Source organism: Cupressus sempervirens, chromosome 9 (assembly GCF_028749045.1).
Source record: "Cupressus sempervirens isolate cs-2001-9-10 chromosome 9, ASM2874904v1, whole genome shotgun sequence".
NCBI classification, from domain to species: domain Eukaryota; kingdom Viridiplantae; phylum Streptophyta; class Pinopsida; order Cupressales; family Cupressaceae; genus Cupressus; species Cupressus sempervirens.
The window spans coordinates 76,842,347-76,868,019 of NC_143126.1; the positions used below are offsets into that span (position 1 = coordinate 76,842,347).

Consider the following 25,673-nt stretch of genomic DNA (forward strand, 5'->3'; position numbering starts at 1 on the left):
GTTTTAGGACACACAGAAAATATACAGTCTGGACTAAAAGCATATATATCCTATCGGGTTCCTTGTATCAACTTCACACTCCAGTTTAAGATAATCTCAGCAATACACTCTTCTCAGAATTCAACATACTCAGACCTGCAAATTAGTATTTGGATCAGGGTTGATTTTCACCTAGTTTTGCTCTTTAATCTCAAAATTCTTGTCATTTGAATCTGCAGATATTTACATGGTATCAAAGCTTAGTTATCAGATCTAGGGCTCTGCAGATTGTTACATATCAGACCTGTTCATATCCAATAGTTATTATTCATCTCCAATGGCATATACAATCAGGCCTGAGGATAGATTTGATGGAAAGGAACATTTTGAAGCATGGAAATTCAGAATCTTGATGATTCTCGAAGAGAATAATGTTAGACAGTTTGTTGATGGAGCATCCAAACAGCCATCTGTTGGACCTTACAAATCCACATGGTCCAATGGAAGCAGGAAAGCCATTCAAATCCTCTTGGATGGAGTTAAGAATGACATCGTACCTATGCTTACAAAACACCTAACTGCCTACGATATGATGAATGCATTACGAAATGCATTTGAAGTAAATAATGCAACAAGGGTCCTTGCACTAAAGAGACAACTAAATCACATCCAAATAAAGAAAGGAGAATCAATAAACTACTATTTTCTAAGAGTTGCTAGTATTAGAGATGAATTGGCAAGCATAGGAACCGTCATAAATGACATCGAATTAACACTCATGGCCTTAGATGGACTGCCAGAATCATGGGAAACATTTGCACAAGGTATATAAGTGCTAGAGATAAGCTTCCAGATTTTAATAGACTTAAAAATGATTGTCTTTAGGAAGAATCAAGAAAACTAAAGAAAGGAGGAAAACCTAAAATGGAAAATGAAGAACTTCACGTTCTCAATGCCAACTCTTATAAAGGCAAGAAAAAGCATTTCAAGAAAAATAAAGGAAATCAGAAGAACGGAAAGTCCAAGAAAGACCTATCAAAAATTAAATGTGAAAAATGTGAAAAATTTGGATACTTTAGATCAAATTGTCCAGAAAACTCCAAACAACAAGCGAACTGCACAAATATTGTTAGGGAAGAAGAAACTTATGATATAGAGAATCGTGTTTTGTATTCCTCCTTATCAAATGAAATCTCAAATAAGGAATGGGTAATAGATAGTGGATCCTCTAGGCATATAACGGGATACAAAGAAACTTTGGATTTCTTGTCCGAGAAAGTCAATGGTGAAGTTACTATTGGTGATAACTCAACACATTAAGTTAAAGGGATTGGTAGCTGCACTTTGAAGCTAAAAACAAGAAATACTCTCCTTCTGAAAGATGTACTATATGTACCAGGGATAAAAAGAAACCTAATATCAATTACAACGTTAGAAGATGATGGACACAATGTTGCATTCATGGATGGCAAAGTACTAACTTGGGCTAAGAATTCTTCCATCAAGAAAGCCGAAGTAATTGGTCAAAGAAAGGGATATTTGTATGAACTAAATATAGAACCCATTCAAGCTCTTGTTCACTAAGCAGAAGATTCAAACAAAATATGGCACAGAAGATTAGAGCACCTAAACTTTAAAACCCTATCTACTATGGAAAAAATGGTTACCGGGTTACCAAAATTAAAACAAGATCACCCTAGTATTTGCAAAGGGTGTGCCCTAGGTAAAAATACTAGAAGACCTTTTCATGATAGAACTAGGAAAACAAATAATGTACTAGAATTAATTCATTCAGATTTATGTGGACCCATGTTTGTTGCCTCCCTTGGAGGATTCTGGTATTATGTCTTGTTCATGGATGACTTCTCTAGAAAAACATGGATTTATATTTTAAAATGCAAAGAATCAAAAGAAATCTTACAAAGATTTAAGGAATTCAAAGCATTAACTGAAAATTTTTCAGGACATAAAATTAAAACCCTTAGAACAGATAATGGAGGAGAATATACCTCAGATTTGTTTAAAAAATTTTGTAAAGAATCAGGGATCAAGAGGGAGTATACTGTTCCTTATAACCCTAAACAAAATGGGGTAGCTGAAAGGAAAAACAGGACAATTATAGAAGCTGCTAGGGCTATGATTTTTGACCAAAATCTAGAATACTATCTTTGGGCAAAAGCCTCTTGTACTGCTGTATACATCCAAAACAAAAGCCCTCACTCCTTTCTTAAAGATAAGACCCCTGAAGAAGTATTTACTAAAATAAAACCTAATATAAGTCATCTCAGAATCTTTGGATGTCCTGTATACATTCATGTGCCAAAAGAAAAGAGAACCAAATTGGAACCATCTGGGAGGAAGGGTATCTTTGTAGGGTATAGTGAAACTTCTAAAGCATATAGAATCTTCATACCTGGACAAAAAACTATTGAACTAAGCAGGGATGTAGTCTTTGAGGAAGATCTTGCATTTAAAAAAGCAATAAATTCTCTTGAACCCTCTCCTTTATCAAAATCTGAAAGCATAAGTGAGTCTGAATCTCAGAAGGAGAACCTAGAAGAGGTCGAAGATGATGTAAACCTTGAAGAAAGTTCAAAGAAAAGGCCACTTTGGGCCATAAAAACAGTTGAAGCAGCTCAAGATTTTGCTGCACCTTCAGGATCAGTCAGAGAAAGTAAAAGACTTAAAAGAATCTCTGGTTATATAGCAAATATGATTGATTTATCCAAAACAGAGCCAACCAATCCTTCTGATGCTATTAAACATCCCGCCTGGAAAGAAGCTATGACAGAAGAATATCAATCAATTATGAAAAATGATGTTTGGGAAATAGTTCCAAGGCCAAAAGGAAAATCCATTGTTTCTTCAAAATGGTTATTCAAAATAAAGCATGCCGCTGATGGAAGTATTGAGAAATATAAAGCCAGATTTGTAGCCAGAGGCCTTTCTCAGAAAGAAGGAATTGATTATGAAAAAACCTTTGCTCCTGTCGCCAGATATACCACCATCAGAGTTGTCTTAGCAATTGCCGCCTCTGAGGGATGGAAGGTACATCAGATGGACGTAAAGACAGCATTTCTCAATGGAAAGATTTCTGAAGAAGTCTATATAGAGCAACCAGAAGGATTTGAAACACATGATCCAAATGCCTTTGTTTGCCGACTCAAGAAAGCTCTTTATGGGCTTAAACAGGCTCCCAGGGCCTGGTATGAAAGGATTGATAAATATCTCACTGGCTTAGGATTCTCCAAAAATGAAGCTGATCCGAACTTGTATTATAAAAGAGATAAAGATGGTATGGTAATCTTGATATTGAATGTTGATGATTTATTAATCACAGGTGATGATCATCTTATAGATCAATGCAAGAAAGAACTTATCAGAGAATTTGAGATGAAAGACTTGGGTCTTCTTCATTACTTCCTAGGATTGGAAGTGCGACAGAATGTTGATAGTATCATACTGAATCAAAAGAAGTACACTTCAAATATCTTGAAGAAATTTGGAATGTGGAACTGCAAGTCCATGTCTTCTCCGATGGAAACCAATTTGCATAAACTTAAAGAAGCAGCTGCAGAATCACCTCCAATAGATTCTACTCTCTACAGGCAGATAATTGGATCTCTAATGTACCTTGTAAATACAAGACCTGATATTTGCTATGCGGTCCATGCCTTAAGTCAATTTATGTGTGAACCTAAGGAAATTCACTTAGTTGTTGTTAAACACATTATGAGATACCTTCAAGGTACTCTTAACTATGGGCTCAAATATGAGAGAGTGGCTTTAGATTTGCATGGATTCACCGATTCAGATTGGGGTGGAAGTGTTAAAAATAGGAAAAGCACTTCAGGATGCTGTTTTTGTTTAGGATCAGTGATGATTTCATGGATATGCCAAAAGCAGTCTTCTGTAGCTCAGAGCTCCACAGAAGTTGAATACATTGCAGCAGCAATGGCCTCTCAAGAAGCAGTATGGCTGAGGAAGTTGCTTGTGGGATTATTTGGGCAAGCCATGAATCCAACGATCATTCATTGTGATAATCAGAGTTCTATCAAGCTCTCAGTGAATCCAATTTTCCATGATAGATCCAAGCATATTGAAATTCCTTAACATTATGTAAGAGATATGGTAGACAAAAATTCTATTAAATTGGAATACATTTGTACTGCAGATCAGACAACAGATATACTCACCAAACCTCTATCTAGAGTAAAGATCGAACATTTCAAAGAGAGACTTGGTATGATTGAGTTGTAATTTATTATTTGATTTCTTAAAAAATGATGAATTTTATTTTTGTCAGGCTATTGACTGTTCTGGGCTCCACCATGTGTAATCATTATTTAGAGGTGACGATCTCTGAAATAATGAATACTTATGTAAAAGACATAATGAGAGGTGACGATCTCTTAGATAATGTCCTAACAGTAGATTTTACTGTAAGATCCAGGTGAATTTTAGATCGTCTTGTGGCATTGACATGTTCATGGGTCACAAATTGGATAAAGGAAGAATTCTAGAAATTCTTCGGGTTTATCCTGTATTCTGGTAGATCTTAAATTCAGGATCTAGTTGTGATTTAGAAATACCAATTTCTATGAGTCACAACGTGTGTCTTATCACTAGTAGCAATGATTTGTCATATTGCAGGTTTAGTAATATGACTCAGTATCATGTGTTTTATGATACTACGTATTAAGAAGAGATAGACAGATATAGAGTATTAACTCTTGTCTAATATCTATATTGATGTTGCTCGATATAATATCTCTCTGTAGGAGTATCAGGTTAAGAGGGAGTGTTAAGAAAGTAACCTGAATAACCTACAAGTCTATGGGTACAGAATCGTACCTCACTCTTCTTGCTAATATTCTCTAAAGAATGGCATTGCATATTATTTGTAGTCTCTATAGAGGTGCCAGCGATCAGGTTGGGATTTGTTAGTTTGACTTGTAACTAATTATTAGTTAAGTCTTATTACTATTCCAAAGTCGCCGACTTAGAGACTCTTAATAATGGATGCATTTCAAGGGTCATGTCTCTTAAGAACATACCCTTCAATAAGGATATTTAGACGGGTATTGTATGCAGTTTTAGGACACACAGAAAATATACAGTCTGGACTAAAAGCATATATATCCTATCGGGTTCCTTGTATCAACTTCACACTCCAGTTTAAGATAATCTCAGCAATACAGTCTTCTCAAAATTCAGCATACTCAGACCTGCAAATTAGTATTTGGATCAAGGTTGATTTTCACCTAGTTTTGACCTTTAATCTCAGAATTCTTGTCATCTGAATCTGCAGATATTTACATTTTTGCTAACCAGTTACCTGAATCATCCCTTATGATGCATCCTATGCCTACTTTACCAAGATTTCCTCTTGATGCCCCGTCGAAATTCAATTTCTTCCATCCTGGCAGTGAGGGATCCCATTTACAAGCTTGCCTAGCTAGGTTGTTTTTTCTTTCGTAGTAGAGAGTAGGATTAATTATTAGCGGCCATAATTTTTTAATCTCTGCATCCCATTCAGTAAACGTTCCTTCTTCTCTAGGTCTCTTCCTAAGATCATTGTTCAAAACTTCTATAATAGCTACTTCTATCTGTGAGAGGAGAGCTTGCTCGTTAAGATTTTGATTTTGAAAAATGCGGCGATTTCTTTCTTTCCAAATCTCCCAGGTTAGAATTGCTGGGGATATATTCCACAGTTTCCCATTTACTTTATTAGGGGGGTTTTTAGGCCAGCCCAATAAATGATCTATCCATTTGCCTACAAGAGGGGCAATCCAATTGAGTTTGTATTGGAGCCAGCTCCAGCACTCCTGAGTATATTTATAAAAGTATAGGAGATGTTCTGCAGTTTCTTCATTTTCCTTCCATAATATGCATCTTGATGGTCCCTCAAGACCCAATTTTTTAATTCTATCTGCTGTTAGTATTCTCATTTGCATGGCTGCCCAGAGAAACATCCCTGCTTTGGGGAGTCCTACTGGGTCCCAACATAAATTAATTGGGAGGGTACCAGCTTACCATCTTTGGGAATTTGTGATCAATCTGTACCCTTCTTTTACTTTGTAAATCCCATCTTTAGAGGCTGCCCAAATTAGTTTGTCCTCTCTATTTTTGATTGAAATTGGGCAATTTTTTAGAATGTTTTAAAGACTCTCTTGATCCTCCTGGTCGAGTCCACAATTAGATATGGTTTTCTATTTCCACATCTTTCCTGATTCAGAATGATTTTCCTCTAAATTATCTTCCAATTTTGTCCCCCATATTGCCTTGAGATGAGTTATAGCTTCTAGGGTTAAATCTGAATAGTTTAGGGGAGGATATCCATTCCATGAATACTCCCAAAACAGAGCTTTGTTGCCTTTCCCTATATCCCAAGTGAGGTATTTGGATATCAAGTTCCGACAATTAATAAGGAAGTTCCATCCTACAAAACCTTTGGGGGTTCTCTAATTCTAAATAAAGACGTACTATTCGAAGGGTTAAGATATTTATTAAATAAGATTTTGGCCCATTTCCTATCCCTTTCTTGGTACAATCTCCATACTTGTTTAGCTCCTAATGCTTCGTTCTGCCATTCTAGATTTTTGATTCCTAGGCCTCCAGTTTTTTTAGGTTTGCAGATATTGCTCCAACTGATTAAAGCTGCCTTTTTCTTATCCTTCAATCCGTTCTAGAAGAAATCTCGCAGTTTCTTTTCAATTTTAAGGTTTATGTTTTTAGGTAATTGTGTATAAGAGAGTTGATAGGTGGGAATTACTGATAAAATTGCTTTGATTTTAGTGGTTCTCCCAACCTTGGTCAACCATCTTCCTTTCCACAATTCTGTTTGATTATCAATTTTCCCTAGAATATGCTCCCATCCTGGGTTGGATTTGCTTCCCTTGTCAAGGAATATTCCTAGATATTTAAATGGCAAAGTACTCTTTTTGAACCCTAATTTATTGCATATCTGATCTTCTCGTTCCTCAGGTGTATTTAAGAAGAAGATTTCTGATTTCTTAGCATTGATTCATTGACCTGAAGCTTTAGTATATGTCTCTAAAATATGCTACATATGTTCTGCCTCATTCAAGGTGCTGGTTCCAGCAAGAATAGTGTCGTCTGCAAATTGTTGATGGGTCATATTTTCTACTTCTTTTGTAACTTTGACTCCTTTAATTTTGTTTTTTGCTTGCGCAGATTTGATTGCTCTTTCAAATGATTCTGCCATGATGATGAATAGAAATGGAGATATCAAGTCTCCTTGTCTGATACCCCTAGAAGTACTAAAGAATCCTTCCGAAGTGCCATTGATGAGAAAAGAAATTTTTGGGGTAGATATACATTGATAGATGATGTTTACCTATTGTTTAAAGAAACCAAAGGCCTCTAGAGTTTTACAAAGGAATCTCCAGTCTACTTTATCATATGCTTTTTGAATGTCTAGTTTTAATAACATACATGCTTTGTTGTTTTTTATTGCAGAGTGTATAGTTTCTTGAATGATAGAAATCTCGTCTAATATGGATCTATCTGGGACAAAACCAGTTTGTTCTTCCGAAATCAATTTAGGAAGGAATCTTTTGAGACGGTTAGCTAAGATTTTCGAGAAAACTTTATAGATAGTATTGCATAGAGCAATTGGTCTAAAGTCCCTAGGTTCAACACAGTCATTTTTTTTTTTGGGGATAGTGTAAGAAAAGTATGATTGATTTCTATTAAGATCGAACCTCCATTTCTAGAGGCTTCCAGAGCTTTCCATAGCTCTTCTCCTAGTATATCCCAGCATTGTTGGAAGAAAAATGCTTGGAAGTCGTCTGGGCCTGGGGATTTGTCTAGATTAATATTGAAGAGTGCAATTTTGACTTCTTGAAGAGTAAAAGGTTCATTTAAGAATTTATTATCCTCATCTGTGATTAGCTTAGGAATACATTTTAGCATTTCCTCTCGATCTACTCTATTTGATGAGTCGTAATTGTTAAGGGTGTCATTGAAATACTTGACAAAGATATCTGCTATTTCTTCTGGATTCTCACCTTCTGGATTCTTAATCTTTGATATGTTATTATGGTTTCTATTATAGATAGTGTTGTTATGAAAGAATTTGGTGTTACGATCTCCTTCTAATAGCCACTTTTCTCTGGATTTCTATCTCCAGAATATCTCTTCTTTAGCTAATATTTCTTCTTGTTTTAATAGGTACTCTTTCTCTAATTGATAAGATTCATTGTTCATCCCCTTAGTTATAATTTCTTTGTTTAGATTACTAATTTTTTCTTCTATATCTAATTTTTCTTTAAAGATATTTTTTAATTGTGTGTTACTCCAATTTAGGATTTTTTCTTTAATACTTTTTAATTTTGACACAAAGCAAAACATTTTGATCCCTGAAACTATTCTTCTTGCCACCATCCTTTTATCTGATCCATAAAGGACTTGTCCATAAACCCCATTTTTCCACATTTGAATGGGTTCTTGCTTGGTTTGAATTGCTCTTTGATTTCCAATTTTACTAAGAAATGGTCTGAAACTACCATTGGTAGGATTTCTACATATACTGCTTTGTCCATTGTACTGAGCTCGCCTTTCAGAAAAAATCTATCCAAACGTTCTGCTATATAACAGAATCCTTTCCTTCTGTTGTTCCATGTATATATTCTATTCTTCGTAGTAATATCAATGAGGGAGTCCTTCTGGATCCAGTTTTTCTTACATGGCTCTAGTTATTGAATTATTTCCTCCATATTTTTCCTCCTTTCTTAAGACAACATTGAAATCTCCTATGATGAAAGTCTCATTTGGCTTTCTGTTGATAAAAGTGCTGATTTCGTTCCATACAGCTAATTTCTCTACTGATTCAGTGGGCCCGTAAACATTTATTATAATCAACTTATGTTTGATTTTGTGTTGACTACTCTACTTCCCATCCAGTTAGTATGGAAGGTGATTACTTCTACATTCATTTGCCAAGAATTCCAAATGATTCCAAGTCCTCCTAAGGCTCCCTATGACTGATTAAATTCCGATTTCCATTTCCCTAATTTCTGACTTAACTTTATTCCTTCTTCCTTGTTTAATTTTGTTTCTTGTAGTAATGTAATGTCTGAGTCAAATAAGGTGAGATTACACTTTAATAAGCGTTTTTTGCTAGGGGCATTTAAGCCCCTAGCATTCCAGCTTGTGATTCTCATTGTTCCTTGGGAAGGATCTTCCCCTTCCCACTTTGTAGAATATCGAGAATCTTGGTTTGTTCCTTTACCTACCCTACTACCTCTCTAAGTTCTTTTAGCGATTTCCTTCCTCGTTTTTCTGCAATTTGGTGTCTCCATTCCTTCCTGATTTACTGATATACCTATTCTTTCCAAATTTTGTTCCTTTAGCACTTTATCCGCTATCACTGAATCTTCTCTTTCCTGTAGGTCTTCTGTAATAATTTCATTGACTATCATCTTATTAATTTGATAATCCTTAGATTTTGAGATTTGGTCTTTCCCTAAATCCTTAATCTCTTTACTGTTTTCACCTTTGTTAGGGCTGTCCCCTGGGTCATTCCACATAATTTGCTCTTCGATTAATGTATTTATTAGTTCTAAAGATGTTCCCCTCATTCCTAATTCTAATTCTATTCCTTCTATGGTTGGTGCAAATATGTCCTTTCCATTACTTGGAGTTTGCCAGAATTTGTAGCTCTTCTTTTTCGCTTTCTTTCTGCTAGTAATGTTGCTCCATTGAGCTGAGTCTGTCGGAGGGATATTAACCTCTTGCTCTGCTGACCCTCTTTGGAGGGCTTTTTCTTATAATCTGTCATTTGTGTGATCATTTCCTTTATTAGTTCTTTGTTCCGTTTGCTCAATTTCTGCATTTTCAATAAACTCTTTTTCTTGATCTTCTCCTCAGACTTCAATCTGTCTGTTTTCGTTCTTTGATGTTTCCCCTATTTTTGTTATTTGTATCCTTTTCCCTTTATGTTCTTTGTGAACATCTTCCACCAATATGCTTTGATCTATAAGATCATTCTGTAGTAGAAGGATTTCATGAAATAGCTTGTTTAATTTCTTAATATTGAGTTTCATTCCTTCAACTGTCACTCTTTCCATTTGACAATCCTTACACCTTTTCAATTTGTCTAGGGAATGCTAATAGTTTATAATGACCATCCAATCTTTTTCCATCAATCCATCTTTGTCCATATTCTCTTGTAAAAATTCTTCATTATTCTCTAGATTTCTTTTATTAGAATTATTGATCTCTTTTGCTACTCTCTGGCTTCCTCTGTTATCCTTAGTAGTTACAATTTCGTCTTTTTTCCCATGCTTTTCCCCTACCTCTACTTCCTTTTGAGATTATGCTGTCTTTAATGTTATTTTTTATATGCATTTTAGTTAAGTTTGGATCTTTTATTTTGTCTATATCTCTTGAGTATTCTCTAAATGATAAATTATAACTGAATCTGTTGGTGATAATTTTCCTACTTACTGTGTTGCTTAGATCTGATTTTACCAGAACCCTAATTTTATTAGATTTAACTATGTTATCTTCAAAACCTATGAGAGATCCTAAGGATTCGCCAATTCTCTTTATGATATTATCCTCCATTAGTTCCGATGGAATTTCTAAGCATTCCATCCATTTGACTAATTTTATGTTTTTAATGTGATTTTTATTAAAATTTGGTTGCCATGCTGTAAAATTAATGTGATGTCCCTTATTAAAGAAATTATCAGAATTTAAAATTTCAGCTTTATCCTTTGAATTCTGACACAGAATGTACCAATATTTATCTGCAAAAGAGGTTATGTTACTTACCTTACTGCCTCATTTCTTAGATATGATGTGTACCAGCTTGATTCTATTTTTTAGCGATCTGTTCCAGTACATATAGATGCCCTTTTCTGCACAATCCATCCACTTTTCTTCACTATGCGAGTTGCTGATGATTATTCCTTCGCTGTCTTTGTTCTTGATTGGGAATCTTGGATTAGGGTTTCTCACCTCTCTTTGATTTATTGTTGCTCGATAATTCTTCCGGTGTGGCAGAATGTAAGCTTCTTTTGCTCAATGGAATATTGCCTTCCGTGGGACGTTATCACAGCTACTCTTTAGTGAACCATTGGCATCCTTTGTCTTTCGAAGACTCTTCGGTGCAGGACCTAAAGGGACCTCAAGAGTCAGTATATTCTCCTCTTGCCTTAGGACTCAGCCCTACCCTCTTATCCACCTAGTTCTTACTGATTAATGTAATTCTTGGGATTGTTTTCAAATCATTATCATCTCTTAATCAATAACATCGATTAGATGTTTATTTCTTTTGTTTAATTATGTCAAATGAAAGAAAATGTTCATTCTTATTACCTTAGTATTTTTATATAATTATGTTACCTCATTATTATCATAATTAATATTAAACAACATTTAAAATAATAAATGTTTACCTTATTACCATTTTTTTCTTCAAAAGTAAACTGTATTAGTTATAATCCTTTCAAAAAGTCACAACACTTCATAACTAAAATTCTTTGGAAAAATCTCAATACTTTATAATACAATATTTTTGAAGAGTGACAACTATTTATAATTATGACCCTTTCAGAGATTCACATCCTTTCAATATCATTCATACCTTTTCAAAAAGTCACTTCCTTATTTTTTTCATGATATCACTTTCCTCTTATATTTTTTCTTTTTGAACCCCTCTCTTCTCCTGTTCCTTTTTCCCTCTCTAAAATAAACTCTCCTCCCTTTTATATCTTAATTTTAAAGAGTCATGTCTATTTGTTAAATCTCTCTTGACTTTTCATTAACTTTAGTTAATTTATATCATTCTATGTTATATTATTTATTTACTTACTTGTGTTTATTATTATTTATTATGAAATTCTATTTAGAAATTAAATATACTTTCTACAATATTGTCTCTTGTATTTAATTTTATTTATTTCTTTACTCATTGAAATTTTATTATTATTTTTAATTATTTAAAATATCATACTAAATATTATTTTAATAATAATATAGATTAAATTATTATTATTTTCTTTTTTTATATTTTAGTATTAGTCTTAATATAACTTTATTATTTATTTAATAACATTGTATTATCTAATAATTATTAAAATTCTATCTTAAAATGGGGATATGACTATTACGAAGTAATTGGTAAAAACTACTTGCTTGTTATTAACAGAGACTGAGAGGTCAATTTATACAAAAAAATAAAGCGATGTTTCTCTAGGAAACTATCAAAAAGAACAAAAATATTCTATTCTAACAGATAAAACTAAAAAAGCGAAAGCTAACTAAAGCTAACTAGAGATTTACAATAGATAACCATTAACTAATAATAGACGACTTATCTATTATTGTAATACCCTCCCTTAATAGTTAATCTATCTAGAACACCAAGCTGTCCTCTGAATTTGACAAACTTATCAGGACCAAGAGGCTTGGTGAGAATGTCTGCAGTCTGAGCTGTAGTACGAACATACTGCAGATCTATAGTCTCGTCTTCAACCAGATGTCGTATGTAATGACAATGAATATCCACATGCTTGGTTCATTCATGGAAGATTGGATTTCATGCTAACTTGATAACGCCTTCGTTATCAACAAATAGAGGAGTCGGTCCTACTGGTGACATCTGCATATCCCCAAGCATCCGACAAAGCCAAACAGCTTCACATCCTGCCTTAACAATCCCTCTGTATTCAGCCTCTGTAAAAGAGAGAGAAATTGCCTGTTGCTTCTTGTTGGTCCATGTGACTGCACCAAATCCCAAATTGAACACATATCCAAATGTTGACTTTTTATCATCAATAGAGACTGCCCAATCTGAATCTGTGAACCCACTGAGTTTAGGATTAGAGCTCTGAGAGTACAGAAGTCCATAGTCGAAAGTGCCCTTCACATAACGAAGCACACGCTTTGCTGCCATCCAATGATCAACCTTAGGAGCTGTCATAAAGCATGAAATATAGTTGACTGGGAAGCTGATATCAGGCCTAGTAGCAAAAGAGGTAGATGAGGTTGCCTACGAGTTGCCTGTATGTAGTATCATCAACAGAAAGAGAATCAAACTTTGCTGATAACTTGAGACCTTTCTCCATAGGTGTAGATGCAAGTTTGCAATCCTGCATTCGGAATTTGTCTAACAAGGCCCTGGCATATTTGGACTGAGAGATGAATATACCAGAAGACTATTGCCAAACTTAAACACCTGAGCAATAATGCATGAGTCCAAGGTCAATCATATCAAAAGACTGACATAAGTTCTGTTTGATTCCTTGAATCAAAGATGCCGAACTGTCAGTGATGATCAGATCATCCACATAGATAACCAAAAGAATGATGTCACTGTCAGTAGTCTGGACGTACAAATTTGAGTCTGAAGAACTCCTCTTGAAGCCTTGATCACTGAGGTACTTATCAATCTTGATGTACCATGCCCAAGGAGACTACTTCAAACCATAGAGAGCTTTTACCAATCTGAGAACTCGATGGTCTTTATCAGCAACCATGAAACCAAGAGGTTGCATCATGTAGACCTCTTCATGGAGATCACCATTCAAGAAAGAACTCTTTACGTCCATCTAATGGACCTTCCAACCAAACTATGTTGCCATAGCTAAGACTAATCTGATGGTGCTCATCTTTGCAGTAGGAGCAAAGGTCTCCTCATAATCAATGCCTTGATGCTAAGAAAAGCCCTTCGTCACTAAACGAGCTTTGTACTTATCCAAAGTACCATCTAATTTGTATTTGATTTTGTAGACCCATTTGCGGCCAATGGGTTTCTTCCCTGGTTCAAACACACTTTGAATGTTGGCCATAAGAGCAAAGTTAATAGAATCTATAGTTTTACTCTTTCTCCGAGCAGTTCTCTCATCAATGAGCTCATCATCACGAAGATCAGCAAGTGTCTTAGCCCACCACTTAGGCCAGATAGGAGAATGACCAACAGTAGTACTAGGAGATGCTTGATCAGCAGGATCCTCATCAAAAGAAGCTGGATCAAACTCAAGTGAAGCATCTACAAAGCAAGGTGATCCTGCAGGAGAAGCCGGAGGTGTCTGTACAGGTATCACTGAAATAACTGGAGCTGCAAGAGCTACTGGAGCCCTCCCAGCAAGTGAACCTAATGGAAGTCGAACTCCCAAATCATGAGTCTGCATAGGCTGGTCTGCTGAATCAGAAACAGGAGAAACAGGCATGAATGGTCCTCGTTGCTCATCAAAGACTACATCACGGCTGTATATGAGAAGAGATGTCTCAACATCAATCAGGCTGTCGACTTTGTGAAGACCGCTATATCCAGTAAGCATCAATTTATGACTCTTGGCATCCAACTTGGTGTGTGAAGCATCAGGGATCCAAACAAAAGAAAAAGAGCCAAAAACCTTCAGGTGACTGATTCTGGGCTTACGACCTGACCAGGCCTCTTCCGAAGTTTTACCTTTGACTGCCACTATGGGTGATCGGTTCAACAAATAAACTGCAGTGTTAACTATTTCTACCCAAAACTGCTTCGGAACATGTCTGCATTCAAGCATGGAATAAGCCATCTTGGTGATTGTCCTATTCCAACATTCAACTACACTGTTTTGTTGTGGCATGTGGGGTGTGGTGAACTGGCATTGGATGCCATGTGTATCCAAAAAGCTAGAGAAAACATTAGAACAAAATTCCCCCCCATTGTCTAATCTAAAAGTAATAATAGATTTCCCAGACTCTTTCAACTAAGGGTTTAAACTTCTGAAATACAGTAAATGCATCTAATTTCTTTTTAAGGAAATACACCCACATTTTTCTACTAAAATCATCTACAAACAATAGAAAATACCTGGACCAAGAACAAAAGGAGTGGCCATATGGCCGCAGATATCGGCATGAACAAGCTGAAGTACCTGAGAAGCTCGCCAAGAATCGCCACTAGAGAAAGGTGTGCAATGTTGCTTCCCAGCTTGACATGCGTCACAAACTCCAAGGTGTTGAGCCAAAATCTCTGGCAAACCAAGAACAAGCTCATCCCGAGCAAGCTGTGAGAGATAATGCACATTTAAGTGCCCATATCGCCGATGCCAAAGTGTGCTAACAGAAGATTGCCGAGCAGCCATAGCTAAGTCCTGAGAATCACTAGAATCAGTAAGTCTAAAAAGACCATGATCCTCAAGACCTACTGCAATAGTAGACTTAGTTGCCCGATCAATAATGGTGCACTGATGTGAACTGAAGGTGATTGCCAAGTGTGGAGAATGTCACAGCAACTGACTGACTGAGAGTAGATTTAGTTCCATCCCTGGAACGTAGTACACATCAAGGAATATGAGATTCCTCCCAATAGATTGAATCTGAATGTTGCCTTTACCGACAACCGTGTACTCTTCTCTGCCACCAAAAATAACAGAATCTGAATAAGGCTGGCAGTCAGTAAACCAGTCTCTACGGTGAGTGAAATGTCTAGAGGCACCTGAATCAATGTACCAGGCAGGCAACTTCACATGATCTGCAAGTCTTTTAGCCATGAAGGCATAAAAGGCAGATTCCGCCTGCTCAGTGTGCTCTGCACTGTTCACTTTGGGTTGCGAACTTCATTGCTTAGTCTGGGCAACTAAGCATTTCCGACATTCAACCTTCATGTGACCATACTTGTGGCAGTAGTTGCATTGAATGTTCTTCTTTCTGGTATAATCAGATGCTGGAGCAGAAGACTTCTGCTGAGATGGTTGCTGAAACTTGTCCTTATCCTTCTGAAAGGATTTCGCAGCAAAGGCTTACTCGGTGGAGGTGGAACTGGAGCTACTACCGAACTGTTGTTTCCACCGATCTTGCTGAAGCAGCAGGGTGCAGAGATCAGTGAACTTCAAATCAACACCAATAGATGTGATGTTGAGAGTCTCGATAAAATGTTCATAAGATTTTGGTAAACTCCAACGAGTGATTACCACAATATCCTCTTCCTCCATCTTGCAACTGATGGCAAGTAGTTGATCACGAATTTCCTAAATCCGATTCAAGTGTGCCTGAAGCATGGTGTGCTCATCCATGACAATACAAAATAGAGTGTTTTTCAGAAAGAAGGCTCTGCTCTTGTCAAAAGTCTCATGAAGACATTTCAGATGTGTCCAGATGTTGATAGCTGTCTTGCCGGATGGAATCTGAGAGAGCTGATCGGAATCTGAGAGAGCTGATCATCAGCTACAGATAATTTGAGAAGCATCACTGCCTCTTGATTATTCGAATCCCATGTATCTTGATCAGGACCCGGAGAAGTCGGATGCTTCGTAACACCCAAAACAAGTTGATCGGTATTCCAATATTCAAAGATTGCGATGATGTGCTGCTTCTAGGTTCCATAATTGTGACCATTGAATTTGGAATTATGCTCGAGCAAAATATTTGTTAGAGATGCCATGACACATTTTTCAATTAAAAAAATGTGAAAATCTGTGAAGGCACATTTTTTGAGGCAAAAATACAAAAGACCCAGAAAAATATAGTGACTCAAAAGAGAGCTCGAAAAACCCAGAAGGAATATACTGTCGATTTTTGGATCCGCTGGCTCGAAAATCAAGGTACAAAAAACGAGACACCTAGAAAAAACGGACGACAACCCAATTGAGCTCTCAAAAAACCCACCAAGAATTTGCAAACAAAAAAAATTTCCGACCCCAAAAATTAGGGTTTTGATCCAAAACACCAATCGGGGAATATGAAGGTCAAAGCAACAGAAAAATGGTGTTTGCAGGTCTGAAAATGACAATTTTGATCAAAACAGGGGCATTTTTGTCTGAGCCAGCATAGGCAAGGAGATTTTAGCAAAAAAAACTGTGATTTCACCCTCAAAAATGTTGTTCCGTGACTGCAGAAAAAACAGATGCCAAAACTGAAACCCTAGCTCGCGATTTCCAGATGTGATGAGGATCCGAGTTGCAAAAAAACAACCTCCAGATCTGCGATTTTCAGCAAACGTTTCTTCTAAGAAACCCCTAAAAAAAAAAAGGTGAACACCCGAATTCTTCACAAAAATGAAAAACCCTAGCTTGAGTTTTAGTCAGATTCAAATTTCTCCAGGCGGAAAACCCTAGGCGGGTTTTTGAGAAATTCGACTAAAATTTTTTGAAAAAAATTAAACAAATAATTTCCAAAAGAAATTATGAACTTCTCCAAAAAATTTGAAGTATTAGCTTTGATACCATATTATTAAGTAATTGGTAAAAAATTCTTGCTTGTTATTAACAGAGACCAAGAGGTCAATTAATACAAAAGAATAAAGCGATGTTTCTCTAGGAAACTATCAAAAAGAATAAAAATATTCTATTCTAACAGATAAAGCTAAAAAAGCGAAAGCTAACTAAAGCTAACTAGATATTTACAATAGATAACCATTAACTAATAATAGACGACTTATCTATTATTGTAATAATGACAGTCCTACATAAATCACATAGCTTTTTTATCTTCTTGTGCCATAAAAGAATATTTATTTCAAGCTCTCTGATTTTGCTCCATCTCTAGGGCAACATGTTACCTATAAAAAGTTTTGAACGTATCCAATGCAAAGTAATTGCCTCCATATATAGCATATACCCACCATAAACAATACATTTAATGGAGTGCAAAACATACAATCACTTTTGATAGGTAAAAGACAAGGACAAATCTGAATGTTCATTGATTTAAAAACATTCAAATTTCATTTACCAACTTGACCTAAATTTTAGTTCAAATACTTTGGGAAAAGATTGCAATAGGATATTGACATAGCCAACTTTAAGTAAGGGCTTTTTACAAAGCAATTGAAATTTGATTAGCTTAGTGTCCTCATACAGACCAAATTCAACTCAAAAGCACTAGACAGTAGTTTTCCATACAAAAACTGTTCTATACATAACCATGAATTTTTTTCTCTTGATTACAAACTCTACATATTTTTTGTTTCACGAAGAATCTTAACTTTTCCCCTGCTTGCAAAATTGCAAATAATATGCCAAAAGCTAGAAGCTTATGAGGATAAACAGCACTCAATGGTAATGGTATGCATAGAGACAAACATAGAACATTAATAGATATTGAATTTGCATTTCCACTAACTCTAATATAATGACAAAAAATTATATAATCTTAAAAAAAACCTGGTCAGGTGCTCGCTTGAACTGTGCAGTTGGAAGGAGTTCATCTCTTAGCTTAATCTCATCATCATAACCAAAACTTCGCAAAACCGTCCAAGTAGTTTCCAATCGTCCTTTCTCAATAAAAAGAGCATGGAGAAAAAGAAATCCTGTTAGTGTCAAGCCATTTTCATTGACAGCTTGTGGAAGTCTCTCTGAGACAACCCTCTTCACATCAACAATTTCAGAGGGTTGTAAAGGAGCATTAAAGCATCTAACCTGCTCAATAAATAGGAGAATAAGCTATCATGAGCCTCCATTCTAATGGCAAGTTCTCAGATGATACACAATGTCCAAAAGTTTGTATATGCAAAGAATTTTTTTAACAAAACAGATCTGAAGATTAACATCCTGTCCAATGAACAAGATGGATAGATTTCAAGTTACAGTGGAAAATAATAATTTTTAAAAATTGATGCGTCCCCAAAGAGCAAACCAGAAGCATCTGATATTTTAAAAAAATTCTGAAACCATGCCATACTTGAAATTCGTTAAGCTCGGCATCACTAAGAGCGCCATCTTTGTCATGATCACACATGATGAACACTCTCTTCAATGCCCTCACACAACGAGATTTTAGCGATTGATTTTCTTGGTCAAATAATGGTGCTGTGGGATGAAGAACTGTCTTTTGAGCATAGTAAAAAACTTCCGCAACCTGTCAAGTAAGATTGCTTAAATATCAGTGTCCCAACTAGAAAAAAAACTGTATAAAATAAGAAAGGGCAGATTATATATGGCTTAGAAAAGTTAGAAAAGTTACACCAGATTCAACTGGGAAAAATCTCCCATGCTTGAATGGCTTCAGATAACATATATTCCAAATAAGGAAAATAGGAGTATATTGTCTCAAGCAAAATTAAGCCTCACCTAAAGGAAGAGTAGTTCTGATACAGTAATTACAATTTTAATTATAAATTATAATTACCAGGCTCCGTAAACTAGCTATTGTAAACAGTTGTATTTTTAGTCCTCTCAATGTTTAACAAATTAATTATCGACAGTGGCAACAAAATATAAATCCTGGAGAAATATAAATCTTGCATTCAATCACCCAAAACTTACACAATAACAACCTCACTCACAGTTTTCACATCTACACACATTCATCACATTTCAGTTTTATATTAACACATCTCTTGACATTAATATTTTGTTTTTGAAATATGCACCCAAAGTGAAACTACATGCAGCACATCAACATGCACTCAGATTTAACATGACCCCTAATTAGTTGTTTGTCTTATTTCAAGGATAAGCATAACCCCACGAAAATATGGATAAGTCTCCAACAAAAATTATAATATAAAAATAGAATCTCAAGTCTATAAGCAAAATTGCACTTAAAAATTTAAGTGGCGAAGCATGCAAAAATTATGTTTATTATAATATAAGAATAACCATTCTATGTAAATTGATCCTTCAAAATTCACTTGTTTAAATTTATATCTCAACCTGAATTTGCTTCAGTGCTGAACATTCTATACATGTCTCAATCTCTCGGAATTCTTGCATAAGTGGTGACATTACTTGCTCCAAACTTTGAGACTGGTCCTCTCGAAGATCTAATTTACAACCAACTACAATAACTGGGGCCTTAACCTGCATGTAACCAAGAAGGGAAGTAGAAACGTACATTAGTTGGCACAAAGAAAAAATTTCAATAGGCATGAAACCATAAAGAAAAACTAAGTGACATTAAATGCAATAACCATACTTTAAATGCAAGAGCCATACTTCCAATCTACGGAGTTCTGGGAGCCAATAGGTCGATAATCTGTCCAATGAGCTAGGCTGGTTGCAAGCATATGTTAGCACAATTGCATCTGCCCTCTTGCACTCTGCTCCCATCTTGGTCTGATCCTCAGGCCTGGACATGTAAGAACAGATTGCATCCAAATATGGAAGGTCTTAGAAGTTTGAATAATATGTTGAAAAAAGAGATTGATAAAAACATTCCTATATACAAGTGCAAATCATATTACATGCACATTTACTATTTAAGAATAATACAAGCATCACATGTGAAGAAAAGCAAGCAAAGAAGGAATCCAAACTTTGATGATGTGTCAATTATCGTTAGAGGAATACGATCAGGGTAGTAATCCTGAGGAATTCTTGTTGGTTGCACAACAGAAGGAACATTGACTGGAAATGTATCAGTAGCCACAGTGACAATTAGACTAGACTTCCCAGTACCGCTGTCTCCTATCACAGCAACACGAACATTTGTTGGCCATCCTGCAGCCTTCCCTCCACCTGTGCTACCCATCTTGCTTTGACTAATGATAAAGAGAAGTTGTTCCTGTCACCTTCAGCATATGACAGCGAGGTTAATTTTAACACAGAGGAAGGCAAAAACAGATGAGGAATTCAATAACTTTAATGTGTAAGATGACACAATGAATCTTATAAAAGAAAAGAAAATTATAAGAGGGAATTTAAAAACCACTGCCAAAAATGAGAAATGAAGCTACTATTAGGCTTATGATTAAATTTAATCAGCTATTCATTCTCTATTCAAAGAAACACACCCCACGTGAAACAAAAAAAATTAGATAGAAAACCTAACCCTGCATACTAGAAATTTAATATCAAGTTATCAAAACAATTTCCGTATATTGCACGCAGTCCTAAAACTTATGTTTAATCACTATCAATTCATTTGTAGACCAGCAAAATCCATTTCAAATTCTTTTGAATTGGACAAATAAACCCTCAGAAGGTAGGCAGACAAAATTTACTGAAACGTATGAGCAGGGTGTTGCAAGGTGTGTACTCTTGGTCTCATTGTACAGCACAGCGCTCCAATTTGTGACATGGCTTAACCGCCTCATGTTGGTTCTATAAGTCTAGTAGTTGTATCGGGCTAAGTCACAAGGTTCGAGTTCAAATTCGAGTTCGACAACAATAAAATTCTGATGAAATTCAACAAGGAAAAAAGTTCAGAAAAAAATAAAAATTAAATTCTCCCTTGTAAATTTGATTTTTTTTAAATATATATAATAAATCCCCAAAAACTAAAATAATATTATATTGAATTTGAATACATTAATAATATTTTTTAAAAATCCAATATAATATATTTAAAAAGTTTAATATAATGTATTTGAAATTTTACTTTATTTATTATGTATATAATAATAAATATATCATAATAAAAATTCTAAATTAAATATTTTAAATTACTTAATCTTAATAAAACACAAACTAAACTAGATTTAAAAAAATTTACATCCTAATTAGAATTAAAAATCTTAACATACTAAATTTGAATTACCATATCTTAACATACTAAGTAAAAAACAAAATTAACAAATTGACTCTGTTTTATACTTTATAATATTTAAGTAAGATTTTACTTAAAAGACGCTGAAGTATAATAAAATGAAAATACAATCATTATAAGGAGTATTATAACATTCTTTGTCACATTACACTTCGACTACCCATTCGTCTGATTTTACCATAGGAAATCGTGCAAATTTGTTCAGAGAAATTGTGCGTCATTGCATTGCCATTCGTTGACCCAAAAGAATCCCAGAAAAAAACATTGTTGTGTGTTTTATAAAAGAGGTACTCCCTAAGCTGTACAAATTTTAGGCGAATTTAGGCAATTTTTTTAATATCATTTCAAGTTCACCGAAATTCGAACCTCGTAGCTGATATTCAGCAAATGCTGTGGCTAAGGTATCAGGCATTGACAGGTTGATTTTTTGGTGTAACAGCAACAACACTTGTAACATGGGTAAGAGAAAGTCACACATGGTAAAGGTATAACTATCTCTGTGTAATATAAGTCTCAACCCAGTGTCCAAATTGCATAAAAAGATTCTGTTCTATCGCTAACAATTACTAATCTGTCAAGTATTTATGTTTTTTTTTCAAATTCTACCATAAAGTTAAAGAAACCTCTGAATCAGACAGAAACATTTCAATAAAAGAACATGTGCAATGAGACAAAACCATAGTCCAGTTAAACATATGGGTACCCAAGCAGATAAATCACTTTCCTGATGTCATTTATCATACAGATAACACAACTACAACACAAACGATGACAACCTTAGGCTGCTGTTATCGGATAAAATTATGCCATTTATTTTATAAAATAATTAAAAGATTAAATGCAATTTTTCAAGTCATGGTTTACCAAAAAATTCTAGGTTCAAATGTTATTGAAGCCTTCCATTCCATGTTGAACCTAAAGTGTTTCCTTCACTCAAGCAGTCAGAGCTCAAATGGAATGGGAAGATTCAAAACAATCATAATATACAGTTTATTATAAAAATTAAATTTCAACAATAGATTAAATCAATCCCACCCAAGCCCTGTCTATCCCATGCTCTCTTCTCATTGACCATTCCTCCATTATAGCCTCCAAATCAATCTCCAACTAGCATTCATTTATTACCGGATAAACCCAAAATATTCAATTCCTCAGTCATTTTGTCATTCGTCTAACCAGAACACATATGTTACTACGCACAAGATAAAACAATATCTCATTTGAAATCCCATTATTAGTGCAACATGAAAACAGGGCTGCCACAACATTCTAATTGTGGCTATATGTTCGCAGTATTTTAAAGGCACCAAACAGTTATAACTAACATAAAACCAACAGATTTCAAAGAATCAAAAGCAATCTGGGTTATCTAATACAAGGAAGAAACTAACTGCCATGCATACATATGCAGCAAGGGAATGCATCAGTTTCACTATGTATAAGTAAATGGTTGAGAAGTGTAATTTCAACTGTTTATTAGACCACTATCTCAGTTCATTATCATGCTGCCAATATTCATTTCTCAGTATTTACTATTTATTGCTTGTCTTCTTTTATCTAGAATAGTCCTTTGCTTCCCCTGTTTAAATGGCAGTTGTGGGGCTTGAGAAATGACTGCAAGCCACTACAATAAAGCCAATCCGAATGAAAAATAAATCAACTTCATCGATTATTAGATAGAATCCATATGTTGCTTGAAAATGTTTGCGTTGGATGAAAGAAATATATATTGGTCACAATGCCACTATAGCATAGAAAAATGATTTGTTGTCCAAAATCAAATATGCAAACAATTACTTCCTCTGATGGACCGTAGTAATGCCAACAAAAAACAGGTTGACACAAAACCCTGACTCTGACTAGAACGTAGTAGGTAACAAAAAGGCACCTATCAGTGGCTATACCTAGCATGAACATATCAATAGTCAACAGCAGTTTAGATTATCTGGTGAGGTGAGAAAACTGACTGTTGTACATTGAGTGGGGGCAGGAAATTTGTTACCAGATACACCGTGTATAATTAAATGATCAGGATGCATATTTGGTCTGTTCATCAAATTTTGTCTTTATTGCTTGTTTTATGTTATTATGAGAACGTCAAATGTTTCCCCTGTTTAAATGGCATCTACCAGAACTAAGGAATTTTACAAAGGCGAAATGATAAAACCAGGAGGAGGTTGTTACATTCTATCAAATGAGGTCAAAAAAATGAATCTATCTTTCCAGAATTTCATACCCTTACCAAAATCTCACTGACTAGATTGCCAAAAGGCAGAGGCCTTAGCGAATATATCCTGGTTAATAATACTAAGGGGTCCATATGTGTCTCAGCCTACCAGTTGCCAGACTAGAAGCTCTTTAAACTAATACAGTTTTTGCAAGATTTCCAATAGCTTGATATTCTTGCCCGATTCCACAAGTTTATAAATTACCTTACTTAAAATCCATCCATGCATCATCTTGGAGAGGGCACATATCAAGGCAAGGTCTGTCTGGAGGCAAAAAGAATGGAAAAAGACATCAGTACACTTAAATGAACGCAATTACGACTGGTGCTAGGAGTTCGTTTTACAGTTACCCATACCATCACAATAGTGCATGCCACGATCTATCGCTGGACCACTGCGAGCAGCCAGTAGAAAATACATGCTCTTTCATCATAAACAGAATATTGTTGACCTCACTAATATATCAGAAACTTTTATCTCGACATATACAAAGAAATAACAAAAAATTACGCTGGCACCAAAAGTTACAAAATTAAAGTGTTCAACATAAAACTCTCACTCTCTTGCAAACGAAATAACTGTAAATAATTAGCACGAAAATAAATATGAAAGAGGGTTTTCCAAAGCCCTGCCACAAAGCCCACTCGAACGCCTTACAGAGCTAAAAGTAAATAAAGCATTTTGAAATCAATCCATGTCATGTTTATTCATAAGATTCATCAGATACCAACACAGAGCGGCGGGAAAAGCCCTAGCTCATAAGAATCCACAAAAACTATGCATCTATATATAGGTAAGAGGTATAAAGCAGTGCGACGAAAACAATAATACTAAATTACCTAATGAATTAGTTGGGTCCCCAGTCGCACCAGTAATTCTTGCGTCCTGGTATTTCTGTCGATAGTTATGGCGATGGGAGTGATGATCTACCGATTTAGCCAAATTGATTAGTGCCTACGCAAATTTAGGGGATGGTCTCAGGGAACACATGCGCGTTACTCCTGGAGCTTGCTCCTGAGCCTAGTGTTGTGCTCTTCTGCATATGGGCTCTCATGGAAGCCAAAAGTTTAAAGAGTTTGGGTTTTCTTTTTCAGATTTTTATCAGTTAAATATATAGTTATTTTTGTTGGTTTTTTTTGAGGGATTGTTCTGATATATTGTTTTTCCCTTAATTAAATATATGGGTTTTTGGGTTTTCCAGAAATATCTTTATTAAGATGTCTATAAAAATGTTTCAAAAACAAGAGACGCAATGTGTCATAGTTCTTGCCTAATGCATAATGGTTGTAGAGGTGTAAATGAATGAGAATAAGATTGAATAGTTCTAAATCAACATTGTGAATGCATTAATTTTTATCTTAAAATGCACTTGTGATCTGATAGGATGGCTCATATTTTGTTGTTAAGTTCTCGTGTTATATTATTATATCTTTGGGCATTTAAGCCCAAGAAAAAGAGGCCAAAGTCTCCAATATGGCACTAAGTACTTAATATCATACTACGATCAATACATATGCTTTAGACAAATTGCACCATCTAAATTGACAACTTAAAATATGTGCAATGAGGAAAGATATCCATACTAATATTTGAATTATAGAACTTCAAGAAGTGATGAAGCATTTTTTAATCATTAGCATTGGACAAAAACTACAATAGAGATAAATAGAAGTATAGAACAATAACAACATAAACATATATGCAAAGGAAAAAAGGATAGATAATATAGAAGAGGAAGAGAAAGACAAATAAAGTAGTAAGATAGAGTGATACCAACATAAGTTGTGTGTGTGAGAGAGAGAGAGAATTAAATATAATTATTTTTCTTAATAAAATAAATAGTCAAAATAAAGTCATGGTTATAATAAAAAATTAAAATATATTATATTTTAATTAATGAAACTAAGAATTTAATTTTTATATTAAAATTCACATTTTTATTAAAAAAAATGAAATGTATTGAAATATAAAAATATTTTATAAGTAAAACTAATTGTTTAATTTTACACAATTAGA

At 34.9% G+C, this 25,673-nt stretch overlaps 1 protein-coding gene across 4 annotated transcripts in view; it reads right to left on the reverse strand.

The window, feature by feature from the left end:
- Window positions 1-24,699, reverse strand: part of LOC149537691 (mitochondrial Rho GTPase 1-like) — a 126,776-nt gene extending 102,077 nt beyond the window's left edge. The window contains exons 1-7 of one of the 4 annotated variants that reach the window (XM_089799034.1): window positions 24,497-24,699; window positions 23,862-23,921; window positions 20,198-20,452; window positions 19,878-20,010; window positions 19,596-19,742; window positions 18,622-18,798; window positions 18,105-18,359 (exon numbers count right to left, since the gene is read on the reverse strand). In XM_089799034.1, coding sequence (XP_089655160.1) covers window positions 18,105-18,359; window positions 18,622-18,798; window positions 19,596-19,742; window positions 19,878-20,010; window positions 20,198-20,412 — 927 coding nt within the window. In that variant the 5' untranslated portion in view covers window positions 20,413-20,452; window positions 23,862-23,921; window positions 24,497-24,699. Of the gene's footprint in view, window positions 1-18,104; window positions 18,360-18,621; window positions 18,799-19,595; window positions 19,743-19,857; window positions 20,011-20,197; window positions 20,453-23,861; window positions 23,922-24,013; window positions 24,418-24,496 lie in introns of those variants that run through there. The other 3 variants (XM_089799033.1, XM_089799032.1, XM_089799035.1) reach the window with 3 other exon arrangements.
- Between the last annotated feature and the right edge of the window lie 974 nt (window positions 24,700-25,673).